The sequence below is a fragment of the Bidens hawaiensis genome, unplaced genomic scaffold, assembly GCF_021521415.1.
Source record: "Bidens hawaiensis isolate Kalapana, Puna unplaced genomic scaffold, B.hawaiensis_p1.1 tig00034198_1, whole genome shotgun sequence".
In the NCBI taxonomy this organism is placed as follows: domain Eukaryota; kingdom Viridiplantae; phylum Streptophyta; class Magnoliopsida; order Asterales; family Asteraceae; genus Bidens; species Bidens hawaiensis.
This window is the reverse complement of record NW_027495902.1, coordinates 89,967-104,726: the sequence shown is the minus strand read 5'-3', so window position 1 is coordinate 104,726 and position 14,760 is coordinate 89,967. Positions and strand designations below refer to the sequence as shown.

Here is a 14,760-nt window from a genome sequence, read left to right as displayed (position 1 = left end):
ACCAAAGAATTGTCATATCATCTATCATAGAGAGCCCTTTATTCGCAACATCCTCCGAGACTTCATTGGCTGGGAATTCGACAACACGACAGGGGAGGCCGTCATACGCTGCAAAGATCTGCCTGAAATTCGCGTATTTGACGAGCACGAGCTAATGGGGCTACATATAGAAGACATCAAGAAGCTCTACAATTCACCCCTGGGAACCGTCGAGGACATCGGTCGTCAGAACACAGACCGGATAGTGGAAGCCTTCAACAAATTTGTTAGAAGAGTTGTTGAACTTCCACTACCCGAGGACGGCTGGCTGGATTACGACACCGACGGGTTCCAATACTAAAGACTAGAGGGAGATTGTTAGTCCCATTTTGTTTTAGGCTTTTGTATTGTAATTATATGTTTCGGCTTTAGTTGTTAATATTGAATGTAATAGGCCCAAAAGAAATAAGTTGTAGAGCCCATTGGGCATGTGATGTATTCTACTTCTCATGCATGTTTCCCTATAAATAGGAAGCATGCCATGAGAAGTGGTGTTCATTTTTGAAGTAAATTAATCCAAGAGAAAACTTTTGCAACCTCTCCTTTTTCTTTCTCGGCTCTCTTTCTTTCTCTTAAACCACCCGAAAATAATATCTCAAGATCCGAGACCGCTTAGGTGGCTTAATGTGATTTCCGCTAGCACTAAGCTCGGTTGATCCAAGAATATTGTTAGATCCACCCACGCCGGTACCTACATCCATATGTATGTCATGGATTGTTATAATTCACATATGATGGTGGTTGTTTATATTTGGATGTTTAAACATGTCAGTTTGCATCATGAAACATTGGAGCGATCGTGAGTGTTAAGTGGCAAACATGACGACCATGGGCATATCCTACGCTTCTCTGGCGCACTGATACGCCCAAATTTTAAACGACAAATACCCGCCTTTGCAAGATTCATTCAATCCAATTTTAAATTGTAGTTAGAAATATGAAATCAAGATTTTGTGTGTTCAAACCCTGTATTGAAGTTATATCAATGAACAAAGATACAACTTTTTATAGTAAAACAGGCACAATATCAAAACAAATGGCATGCAAATTGTATAATTAACTACAAATAAAAGAAACTGAAAATTCATTCTGCAAGAAAAACAGAATACTCAATAGTGAATGATACCACTTTTTTATTTTAATCGTTTTTCTTCTCCTCGTGCTTAGAAACAGTTCCTGTGCACAATCGAAGGGCCCGACTCATCATATTCAGCCTTTGCAATCCACATCTGCCACACCAAAACCCCATCCAAATTTAAAAATCACATAAACACTAGTACATACAGATCTAATCAAATATAATGGGAAAGAGAAATATACGCACTTACATACCCGTCTAGTGCATCATAGTTAAAGCAATAGTTATATGTGTTTAACTGTTACTGTAGTTTTCTATTTAACAAGTTCTCTGTTAAACCCCACGGTCGTGACAAATCTGTGGGTGAGGTAGCATGTTTGTGGAAAGGGTAAGCGCGGGTGACAAACTCCCGTCATTAGGGCGACACCGGGCTGGCTTAGGTGGGGCCAGTTGAGTTTTTAATTGTCTTATATTTATATGGAGTGTATTACTAACTTATACATTATGTACATTAATGACTTGTGCACACATTTATTTTTTATTTTAAAAATTTTATAAGTAGTAATTGGTAAATAATATAAATATGTAATACTTAACCACTAATTTTAATAACTTTATACACTGTATTTATTCCTTTACAACAATATACTTTAACTTACATAAATATTTTACCAACAAAGTACTTGTTTTCATAACATAATATACCATATTTTATAAATAATCATATTCGGTATGACAAAAAATTGTAAAAAGCAGTGATGATAAAGAAATGTAAGAATTAAAATGAGTGCTTTTAAAGATGATGTGGTAGCTGATTAGACGAGATAATTTTAAACTGATAGATAAAGACGTTTATAAAAGTGAAAAAAATCAGAGTGAAAGAAAGAACCTGTTGGAAGGTGGTAAGAGAAGCCAAGATGGATCCACCAATCCAGACACTATACTTCCTTTCAGGTGGAGCAACAACCTTAATCTTCATGCTACTTGGAGCCAATGCAGTAATCTCCTTACTCATTCTGTCAGGAAACATGGTGGTCCCACCACTAAGAACAATGTTCCCATACAAGTCCTTCCTAATATCCACATCACACTTCATTATAGAGTTATATGTTGTCTCATGCTTCCATTCCAATCATGGATGGCTGGAACAAAACTTCGGGGCACCTGAACCGCTCAGCACCGATGGTTATCACCTGCCCGTCGGGCAGCTCAAAGCTCTTTTCAACTGATGAGCTGGTTTTAGATGTTTCTAGCTCCCGCTCGAAATCAAGTGCAATGTATGCTAGTTTTTCTTTCATGTCTCGTACGATTTCTCGTTCAGCTGATGTGGTGAAGGAGTACCCGCGCTCGGTTAGGATTTTCATTAATGTGTCGGTCAGGTCACGCCCTGCGAGGTCCTAACGCAATATAGCGTGTGGGAGTGCATAGCCTTCGTATATGGGAACTGTATGGCTTACACCATCTCCAGAATCAAGAACAATGCCTGCACAAACGGAGCATGTTAGTGTTCATTCGTTTAGCTTTAACTGAACAACTAATCAATGAATATTTGTTAAAATTTAATGAATATTTTAACAATGTAAACGAACCAACTTAAGCAAACGCAAACTAACAAACGTAAATGAGCGAATGAGATATTGTTTAGGGGTGCAAACGAGCCGAGCTGCTCGCAAGCTATTCGAGATCGGCTCGTTAAAAAGCTCGGTCGAGCCAAGCTTAATCGAGCCCAATCCCGAGCTCGAGCCTAAAAGAAAGCTCGTTTAACAAACGATCCCGAGCCCGAGCTTCACTTAACGAGCTCGAGCAGGCTCGCGAGCCTAAACTAGCCTATCATTTATATATTTTTTTAAAATGCATATTTAATAATTATTAATTAATATATATAATGTTATAAAAAATAAATAAAAATAACTAAATAATATATATTATGTTATACATAAAATTATAAGAGCAAAAAATATATATAAAAATACTTATAATTATATAAAAAATAATTAATACATAGTAAACAAGCGGAGCTCGAGCTTGAAAATCTACTAACGAGCCGAGCTCGATCTTTGAAAATAGAACTCGAAACAAGCCGAGCTCGAGGTCGAGCTCCGCATAAGTTAAACGAGCCGAGCTCGGGCTCGGCTCGGCTCGTTTACACCCCTAATATTGTTCATGGTCGTTCGTTTAAATAAACGAACAAAAAATTTTGTTCATGTTCGTTTGTTTATTAAAAAAAACGAACTTCTAGCTGAATGTTCGGTTCATTTACAGTTCTATTTTTTAAAATAGGTCATAAGGGATCAGGTCAGGATGTGTTATGCAACTGATTAAAACCAGTTGGGATTGACAGTGATCGATTTTAAAACGGGCCAGTCTGGACCGGATTGGATTAGCCTAGCTACAAAAATATGTGTCTTCTAACGCATTATTAAGAGTTAAAAGCAGGCTTGTTTGACTCATTAGACACATCAACATAATTAAGAAACTTACCAGTAGTACGACCACTGGCATATAGTGAAAGAACAGCTTGTATGGCAACATACATAGCGGGCACATTAAACGTCTCAAACATGATCTGAGTCATTTTTTCACTATTAGCTTTCGGATTAAGTGGCGCCTCAGTAAGTAGTACCGGATGTTCCTCCGGGGCGACACGAAGTTCATTGTAGAAAGTATGATGCCAAATCTTTTCCATGTCATCCCAATTATTAACAATACCATGCTCAATTGGGTACTTCAAAGTCAAAATACCACGCTTTGACTGGGCCTCATCACCAACATATGCATCTTTTTGGCCCATGCCAACCATCACTCCAGTGTGACGCGGGCGGCCCACAATACTCGGGAACACTGCTCTCGGTGCATCATCACCAGCAAATCCAGCCTTAATAATAAAACCAACATTAAATTCTTGAATACGAAAATGTGATGGTCGGGTTGGTTCTGAGGCCTAACAGTGTATAATAAAATGTGTGAATGAATGAATAGGTACCTTAACCATCCCAGTTCCATTATCACAAACAAGTGGTTGAATATCCTCGCCGTCTGCCATCTTAACTCAATGCCTGTATGTAAGAAGATCAAATTTGAATCGTTGATTTATATATCAACAAAATTAAATAAATATATTGATCGAAAGTTTGAAACAGAAGACAAAAATGTTGCTAATTGAGACCTAAATGTTCATCATTCACCGGAGCATATATATTAATTACTAGTTGAATTCAAAACCAATATATTTGTTTTATAACAACATTAAAAAATCTAAATATTAACAACATCAGTTAGAAACAAACAAATTAATCTGAAACGGTGAATGTGGTCATAATAATCAAAAGGCTTTCAGATCATAACGTCAAAACAAAACAAAACGCCATGCATGCATGCACGCACATTATAATCAAGCCGAAATCGGAAGAAATTGGAGAAGATTTACCTGTGCAATAAAAATTGATCGATGATGATGATGGATCACATTTGCAATTGGCGAGTGTTAAGGGGAAATCAAACGAAGGAATGCGGACTACTTTAATTTGGCCATCGCTAGCCTACACCATCCGTTCCATTTTTCTTTCTATTCTATCATTAGTTTCTTTACTTCACCTATATTACTTGCATAAACCATCTCTACATATTTCTATCTCAACCTATTCTAATAAAGTAAATTAAATGTAGAGACTAGTTATCTTTTGGTTAATTCTCATAATTTTTTCCCTAATACTGTATATATGTAATAGATCAATTATTATTCACTTTCCTTTTACACTATATTTATATAATATCTATATATTTTTATAAATGTAAATATAAATATTAACATATTACTTTACTTTATATTTCAAAATACTTGGTGAATTCCAAAAATCAACAACAAATTATGTTTCTCAAATGAAAATTGTTTCGGGTTTGTTGTGAAACTTAAATTTGATTTTATGGGTTAAAAGTTGGTAAATAGATTGTTTGGTACAAGTTAACTACATTTAAGTCAAAATTTGTTACGGGTCAAAAATGAAAATTTTGAGTATTTTTAAAAGTTTGGGAATGCAAACTAGATTTATTGTTAAATTTGTTATGGGTTCAAAATGTTGACTTGAAAATGTTAAAAGTATGAAAATTAGAATTTTATACATGATTCGGATTTCAAATTTATTTTTAAGGACGTTTTTTGAAATAATCAAAAGGTTCGGGATTTGGCAAATTAACTATTTTTCCCTCAACTATTAAAATTTAAGAAAAGATTGCGAACACTTTCGACATGCCACCCCATGCCTATCAATGCTTCTAACTTTTATCAAATTTGAAATATTTATGTCAACATTAATTTTTCCTTAAATGGTGATCAGAACGTTGTATGGGAAGCATGTCATGCAAAACTATACTCAAATAAAACAAAATGTTCACAAAATTGAATGGGTTATTTTATAGAGTTATATATCCCTTTATGACAAAGTCGAGAAGCCCTCTAAAACTTATCAAAATCTTTTTTATGGTGTAGCTCAGAAAAACATAGTTCTTGAAGAACATCCATTGCTACAATTTAATATCCTACTTTCCTTTGATAGGTGGTAAATTGATAAATATATCAATAAAGGTAACGCCTCGTTTGTATTTAGCCTGTGCGGTTAGAACTACTATCGTATGAGAAGTCTTATTTTTGAAATTGATTCATAACCAAAATTCTTTCAATTATACATATATGACACCGAGAATGAATTTTTCAATAAAAAGAAGCATTCTCGGATACGATTTTGCATGGGCATTTTTTCTTATTAAGTTTATTAAAAAATCATTTTATGATATAAATAAAATTAATTTATGTACACATTGTATAGATACAAGCATGCATGTAATACTTTTTTTTTCATATACACTATGCAATTATTTGTTTTACTTATAATTTTATATTTGAATTAACACGGGCTCTAAAACTAGTATGTGTGTGTGTGTATATATATATATATATATATATTTAGGGGTAGGATCTAGAGAGAACTAGAGAACTAATAAAAACTAATAAAACTATTTTTAACTTTTTTTAAAAAAATATTTTGTGATTTTTTTTCTTTCCTCCTAATAAGATGATATTGTTCCTAAAAAAACCGGCGATGTAGTGCATATGTGCACTAATGTGTATTGCATATATACGATAGTGTTTTATTGCATATAATATAACACAATTGCATGATACAATACACACTTTTGAATATATGTAAATACAAACACTGATAATTGTACTCGAAACAAACTATCGCATACACGTAATACAACACTAATGCACATATGCACTATATTGTTTTTTTGTATTTTTGTATATAATATAACACTATTGCACTAATACAATACAAAAAATTATTCAACATTATTGCACATATCAAAATACACACTAGTGCACATATGCAATAAAAAAAGTCAATGTATTGCATATGTGCACTCCAACGAGTTTTTTTTTTTAATTTTTTTTATATTTTTCGAGTAAATGGTAACATAATATAAGAATAATGGCAAAAACGGAAATTTAAAAATATTCTTTTAATTAAATTAAAAATATTTCTTTATTAGTTCTCTGATTCTCTCTTTAAGAAGGAGTTCTCTTTTGATCATCTCCCTATATATATATATATATATATATATATATATATATATATATATTATTAGTTCTTTGATTCTCTCTTTAAGAAGGAGTTCTCTCTTGATCCTCTCCCTATATATATATATAATATTATCAGTGTTGGTTAACAATAATCCATCTATCTATTAATATCAATATGACCCCCGACAAACCCGAATAGTCTTTGTATGAGTTATAAAATCTCATATATCTGTAAAACACTTTCATAATCAAACAATAATTTTCGTAAGTCATGAGTTTCATCATACCTAGATAGCCCTTAAATGGGTATATCATTTTCATAACTGGTTAACTTCCTATTACCACCCACTATCGTCAAGCTCCCTCTCATGCATCAACCACCATCGTCACATACATCAACCGCCCATTTCTCATAAGACAAATATTTGTGTTCATGATAAAGATAATGAAGATGATGGAGAGAAAATGGGAAGAGAGAAACAATGTTAAAGAAAAAAACAATTTTTTTTCTCAAAAATTGAACGAAAATTTTCTCTCTTTAAAAAATGGTCGTTTAGGAATTTCCCCCTATTGATTTGTGTATCAAACTTTACCCGTGTATTTATGTTTAAATAGTCAACATCGACTGAAAATCATATCATTTTTCATCAACAAAATGCACTCCGGCTAACAAATTTCCATACACAAACAAATACTCATCTGGCTCAGATTTTGTATGTGGGGGTGTAAATGACCAGTGAGCCACTTATGAGCTACTCAAGATTGACTCGCTACAAGTTTGAAACAAGTCAAACTTAAACAAACACTAGTTAACAACTTAAACTGGGAGCCCATTTACTAGACGAGCTTGAGCCCAAACTTCAGAGCATACTAGATTAAGTATCATTCTATTTATATATGCATATCGTATGTCAGTTTTTTTCTTTTTTAATAGACATACGAATAATTATATGCATATGTAAATAAAATAAATAAATACTTTATAAATAATAAATGGGTAAATGCCTAAAAAAAAGAATAACGAGTCGTTTAAGTATCAACTTGCGAATATGCATGTAGTGTCTGGATTCATTTGTATGAATTTTCGGGTTGAGGTCGTGTTCAAGCTCATGTAATATTTTTGGGTTCATGGGGGTTCAAACAAGCATACTTAAACTAGACCAATGCAAACCCCGGAACAAACGAAAACTAGTCAATACACTCCCCAGTCGAACCACCACCTCCTTCCACTAACCGAACCATTGGTTCGTGAACCAACACGGCCCTCATTTTAAATCGTCCAGTCGCACCTAGCCGAGCAAACAGGGCAAATTTGTAACAAACCGAGTTCACTAACAACTACCCACTCGACAACTTGGCACCAATCAAGCCGAGTGATCACTACCAACAGTGCCTTCGGTACAAACCATGTGCGCCAAGCCTTCTGTTCGGTAGCAAGTCCATATTCCATACAATCCAAGCCTTCCAGGCGGTATCAACCAAGTCAAACCATCACTAATAAGGGTGCAACCTTGGGCCTTACCTCTTCCATAAAGTATGGAATTAATAACCAATGAATTTTCCCAACTTATAAACCTAATCTAATTTAGGCAAATTCTCTTTGTAACACATTTTACCAAAGATTCAACCAAATTATATATTTCTTATATTTTTCTACTTTTAAAGTATTTCCAATATTATAATGACCGAAGTCAGGGCAAAATTGGTCAGTCCACGCGGAATTGGGTCTGTATGGTCGTACATGACCAGTTATAGACTCCAATTCCATGCACAAACTTAACCAGGTAGATAGAAAGCAGGCAAACAAACCAACAAGCAAAAAAAATCCCCCAAAGAAAATAACCAAATAAAACAAATCTTCTCAAAACACGTCGCACTGTGTCTAACCAGTACAATCTCCTATAACGGTCTCCTTGCTAAATCATCATGACTAACATCATTGTAGGCTTGGTCTGCTCCATAAGGTCTCAGTAGTTTGTAACAATACTCACTAACGACGAGTAAGTTCCCACAAGAGCACACATGACGCCAACCGCAATAATGGAAATACTCAAACCAATCTGCATCACAAAAAAAAGAATACCATAGCTTAAAGAAGAGTTAATTGCATAAATGGTCCGTTTGGTTTGGGTAAAGTAACACTTTTGGATACTACGGTCTAAAAGTTGCAAGTTAGGGGTTTGTGGTTTTGATTTTGTTACAAGTTTGGGGCCTAAGACCGTATTTCGTTTACTTTTCTGTTAGTTCTATGAAAAATGACCAAAATACCCTTTTGAGGGCAATTAGTGTAATTATCAAAGAATGTTTTGATGAGAAACTTACCTGTGTAGTTGTTGCTTTACTCCCTTGAATTCTGAGAAAGCACAGAGCTGGCAGTACAATTGCCTGTTAATAAGCAGTGAAAAGAGTTATTTTAGGAGACATTGTTGTACCACATACGAAAAATAAGAAAACAGATCACAGTTATGTTTATAAATTCATGCTTCTTCGGTTTTTGAATTTCAGATGACTAGTAAACTGATTCATTTTAAATGGGTATGGCCCAAAATCTTTCAATAAGGATCCAATTTCAACAATTTCGGTATTCTCAAGGATTTTCAATTTATGTAAAATCCATCTTTTAAGGTAAAGCGTGTGAAATTTGTGACTTCTGTGAATCACTCACTATCTGAAGTAATGATTTGTATTTGTTTAACGATTAAGTTTTTAAGTTAACTTTGGGAATCATGATGCTAAATTTTTAATCCTATTCTTAAAAGGATGTTACAAGGCCATAAAAATAATAATACTGGAATATACTAATTATTAGTCAATGATAGTGGATAGTGAGCTCTAAAAAATTATAAAGTGGTCCACAAATTAATTAAATAAATAATATGATTGAAGTTTATAATTAATACTTACCACCATTACACATAGAAGTGATCCCATCAAAGCCATCACGGCACCTGCAGTCATAACATAGAAGATTCTAAGTTTATAAAAATAAATATTGCTACAAAATTATAATCTAATTATTTTGTTTTGGAACTAATTACATGAATGTCACAATAACCAGATTTTACATGTTAGGATAAAGTGGATGGTGCTTAATTATCTAAGGGTCAAATAAACAGTTTTGGACAGTTTCATACCAATGCCACAAACCTGGTTATCAAAGGATATGATAGAACTACTTATTGACCCCTTCTTTAATGCTCTTATTTTCGTTTCAAGACCCGTATAGACATTTGTCATAATTTCATTTTGGGTCAAATTATCTATTACAGCTGATTATTTAATTGGTTATGTAGTATCATTATGATATTGGACTAAAAATGTCAAATTTATAATTTTGGACTAAAATGGTCATTTGGGTCAAACCAAAAGGACTAACCGTATCTAACTCTAAATGATATAAAAGATGCTTACCAAAGAAAGGAATAAGAACTGCAACACAAACAGTAGATACCACTACTGTTGTTCTGAGAATAAAATAAAACCAAGTACTATTTGAGATTCTCGCAGGTAACAACTCTTCAATGGCACTAGTCAATGGGTTCAAAAGCAGGGCATATTTGGTGAACGGGTTAATAACCTGCATTTGTAGAACATATATTAAACACCAAAGAAGATTTGATAAGCATAAAACAACTAATAAGGATATCATAATGATGCTTACCACTACCCACAAAGCAACTTTAGAGACGATTGAATTATCTGGCAAGTTCAATGTTATTTGGGACAATGTGCTGTCACCAAACATGAGGTATCCCATAACAGCAACAGACCCATACATTAGCGCGCACAAGATAAAACTGAGATCATAAACCAAAATATATTATCTCAGGAAAAAAGCACAACATATTCATCTAGACGTTAAGTAAATGAATTTGTACATTTTCGTTCGTTAACTTTCAAAATGCACACAAATGGACTTAGAACACAAATGAACGTAAACATACATAAACAGACATATACATAATTTGGAAACGAAAATTCCCAAACCTCAGACGTAATTACCCAAAAGCTAAACCAAGTTTAACTTAAAAAATACTTGACATAGCAATCATACTATTAATATCCAAAAGAAACGTGTGAAAGTTCAAAGTTCCCCAAAGTAAATGTTTGGATAATAACTAAAAAATAAAAAGCATTAAATGAATGAACACAAATAAAGGATCATGTACGCAAACGAACGAACATAAATGAACACATAGCCGAACGTTCACGAACGGAATTCCTTATTCGTGTTCGTACGTTTTTAACAAACAAACATAAACGAACTACCCGCAGAACAGTCCGTCGAGCGTTCAGTTCGTTTACAGCCATATCTACAACATATTTCATCTTTGTCCATTTTCTATAAAATAGTTAATTGATGAAATGTAAACCACAACAATTATCTAAACCATTCAATAACTATACACACTAAAGTTATACTTTTGGCAACTTTCAACCTGTTTTGACACATTTTAGTTCGTTTACAGCCCTATCTACAACATATTTCATCTTTGTCCATTTTCTATAAAATAATTAATGGATGAAATGTAAATCACAACAATTATCTAAATCATTCAATAGCTATACTTGCTAAAGTTATACTTTTGGCGACTTTCAACCTGTTTACACATTCCCTTTTTGGCTAAAACATCGATAAGTCAAACAAGTCAAAACTGCGACCTTTCAAAAGTAAATACTCTTTAACAAAAAAAAGAAAGCAAAAATATTAAGTGCATACCATATAATCATCGCCTTTCTAAACTTGGTCTTGTCAGCCATTGAGCGGTAAATATTAGGGAACACAGAATGCCCCGAATAGCAAAAAACATAAATTCCCAAAGCAAATGGTACACCGCTCCATTTAACAACCTGCCCACTTTCATGAAATCCAACACTAGTTGTCCCAAAGTAAAACACACAAACAATAACAGCCGCCGTAGCCAACACACCAGTAGCTGCAGAAAAATGCAAACTTTCGAATGAATAATACAACTTCAAGTAGCGTATTATACAAGGAAAAGTAAAATTATTTACATAAAATACCTGAAAGGTACGAGATTACTCGCACATTTTTCAACAGCACAATGGGTACAAGAATGAGAGCAGTAATAACTGCAAACAAGTGAGTAGAGTCCAGAACGTAACCGCCCAAATTCAAAGAAGCTCCAGGGAATAAACTGGTAAGATTGTCTCCTTCCAGAATAATGAATTCCACACAATATGACTGTGATATCATTCATGAAAACAAATTATAAACAATTTCTATTTTCATTTTTGTCATTTTCTACTTCTAAAATAGAATATGCGGGCCATGTGGACTTACATATAGCTCGGTATACAAGATGATCTGCACCAAATTATAAAAGTCAATTTCTAATGTAAGCTCAATACTAATGTTATAGTCTAAATGCACACATATCACTTACAGATACAATAAGGCGACCATATTTCCCAAATGCAGCTTCTCCAATATCAGGATAACTGTGAATACCTTCTTTGCTCTCAAAACAATGTTTCATAAGTGAGCAGTGTAACAACATATGACAGCAAACAAGAGTAGAAGGCCCAACCCGACCCAGCCTGCTTGTGCAATCGTAAAAGGTGTAGAAAGAAGCCCCACTCCCACCATTACATTCACCGCTGTTCAAGCATAAAGTTAAAGAAAATGAGTTTAATGATAAAAGTTGATCACATATCAATCATTATAATAAAAGTCAATTTCTAATGTAAGCTCAATACTAATGTTATAGTCTAAATGCACACATATCACTTACAGATACAATAAGGCGACCATATTTCCCAAATGCAGCTTCTCCAATATCAGGATAACTGTGAATACCTTCTTTGCTCTCAAAACAATGTTTCATAAGTGAAGCAGTGTAACAACATATGACAGCAAACAAGAGTAGAAGGCCCAACCCGACCCAGCCTGCTTGTGCAATCGTAAAAGGTGTAGAAAGAAGCCCCACTCCCACCATTACATTCACCGCTGTTCAAGCATAAAGTTAAAGAAAATGAGTTTAATGATAAAAGTTGATCACATATCAATCATTATAATAAAGTACAATCTGTTTTATGAGGTCACCATTGAATACAGTTTGTGTAACGCTACATCCATAGCTAATGGGAAGTTCTCCAAGCTGTTCATGTAATGAACCCTTTCCAGACCATGAAGATATTTTTCTTGAGATTCTTCTCACATCCTCTTTGCTATAAAGCTTTTCACATTCAGACAGCAACCGAGCCTTTGCATCAGCATCAAAGTTACTTTCAAGACCAAGGTCGTATAGTGATGAATATATAGTAGAAGGATCTTTAAGGAGTCCAAAACTTGGTGTTGCTGTGATTGAATATGAATCAATTGTCTGCCTGCAATCAGCAACATAACATTTTGCTGTTTAAAGTCCATTTTCAGCAATCAAATCACCTCAGTTTGTCTTGTAAATACTAAATAGGATGTTGGACTGTAACAGTGATTCGAATTACATAATAAATTAGGCCAGAAACATTTCAATTTACTTGCATCAACTTTTGACCATAAATTATCAGAAAATCAAAATCAGTTTTGCCACACACAGCAAACATTTAGTCTCTTAAATGTGAATAATAATTTTCAAAATCAAACTTATTTCTGCAAACAATTATCTTCACTTGTATACACCATCTCCAATCCTTCACAACTGATTGCAGCAGCAATAATATATCATTTAGAATCAATTAACCTAACAAATTAGAGTCAATATACAAATGAAATTATGCATCGTTCAACTTATATGCTAAACAATAGATCAATTGTTTCATACTTTCATCATAATCGTATTAAACCTAATTCCACTCGCCTGCTCATAACCTGAATCAAAACTAAAACAGAGAAACAAATCCACAATTCATCGCACCGCTATAGCAGCTTGTGCTACATGCAGATAACGATGCAAATCGTCATCCGTATACAAGGATAGCGTAAAACAAGTTAACTGAAAAATCAGATAGCTATAGATGTGGTACTTCCAATTAAACATAATAAATTAGGCCAGAAAAATTCCAATTAACTTTCATTAACATTTGACCGCAACTTATATCATAATCAAAATCAGTTTTGTCACACACATCAAACTGATTAATCTCAGTAATATGAATAATAATTTTCAAAATCAAACTTATTCCTAGCATACAATTATATTACCAGTTAGAACCTAACAAATTAAACTCAAATACACAACCGAACCTACGCATCAGTTTCATCATAAACGTATTAAACCTATTTCTACTACGTGCAGTTAACGGTGTACAACGATAACGTTAACGCGTAAAGAAAGGTGAAAGTAACTAACTAACTTGTAACTCTGCGGCCATTGACTAGACGAGAAATGCGAAGACGAACGTGAGGAAGAGTTAGGACTTCCGTCATCGTCATAATCATACTGAGCTTCTTCGTCTTCGTTATCCTCCAAAAGGTAATCGTTATCGTCGTCTCTTTTGTCTGCCATGGGGATGTGTGCGAGGGATTTTAGTGATATTAATGCTATGATAATATTGGGAGGAACAGGCTGTAGGCAGCAGTGAAATAATAATAATAATAATAAATGACTGACGAATATGGAAGGAAGATAGTATCTGAGTTGGGGTGGTTATCGAAGTAGAAGATACTGGAACAATTGGGAATCACCAGCTGGAAGGTGGCGGTTCACGAGTTAAAATCGCACCATCAATTTAGCATCATTGTTTTGTTTGGATGGATTGGTATTATGACTCATGTTTCATAGAAATACATAGGGTGAGTATGTGTGGGACCGGCTTTTCTTTAAAAAGTAAATTAAATTAAAGATGACATTTCTTTTATTTTACGCAACGAATCCTCCAAATTAGTTATTGGCTAAATTCATTATATCGGGATATATTTGTCTTTCGATCTGGAAAAACCCCCACCTAAGGGCAATGTCCATGAACGCTCGCCCGAAGGCACGACAGTACGGTAAGATAAAACATGTTCAGTTCAATGATCCAACTAGTGAAAGCCACTTACTCGCCTAGTTTTCCATAATCCTGAAACTAAATGTCGGGAGCATAAAACGAACCTGGG

The 14,760-nt window shown here is 34.1% G+C and overlaps 1 protein-coding gene and 1 pseudogene across 1 annotated transcript; both read right to left on the bottom strand.

The window, feature by feature from the left end:
- Positions 1-1,202: 1,202 nt before the first annotated feature.
- LOC143585886 (actin-like) lies at positions 1,203-4,160 on the bottom strand (annotated as a pseudogene).
- A 4,444-nt stretch (positions 4,161-8,604) lies between these two features.
- LOC143585885 (amino acid transporter AVT1A-like) lies at positions 8,605-14,167 on the bottom strand. Its single transcript, XM_077067562.1, has 11 exons — positions 14,016-14,167; positions 12,766-13,049; positions 12,455-12,669; positions 12,004-12,027; positions 11,724-11,904; positions 11,419-11,635; positions 10,360-10,495; positions 10,110-10,275; positions 9,603-9,646; positions 9,021-9,083; positions 8,605-8,758 (listed from the first exon to the last, which is right to left on the bottom strand). The coding sequence occupies exons 1-11, from the start codon at positions 14,165-14,167 to the stop codon at positions 8,666-8,668; spliced, it is 1,575 nt and encodes a 524-aa protein (XP_076923677.1). The 3' UTR covers positions 8,605-8,665.
- Between the last annotated feature and the right edge of the window lie 593 nt (positions 14,168-14,760).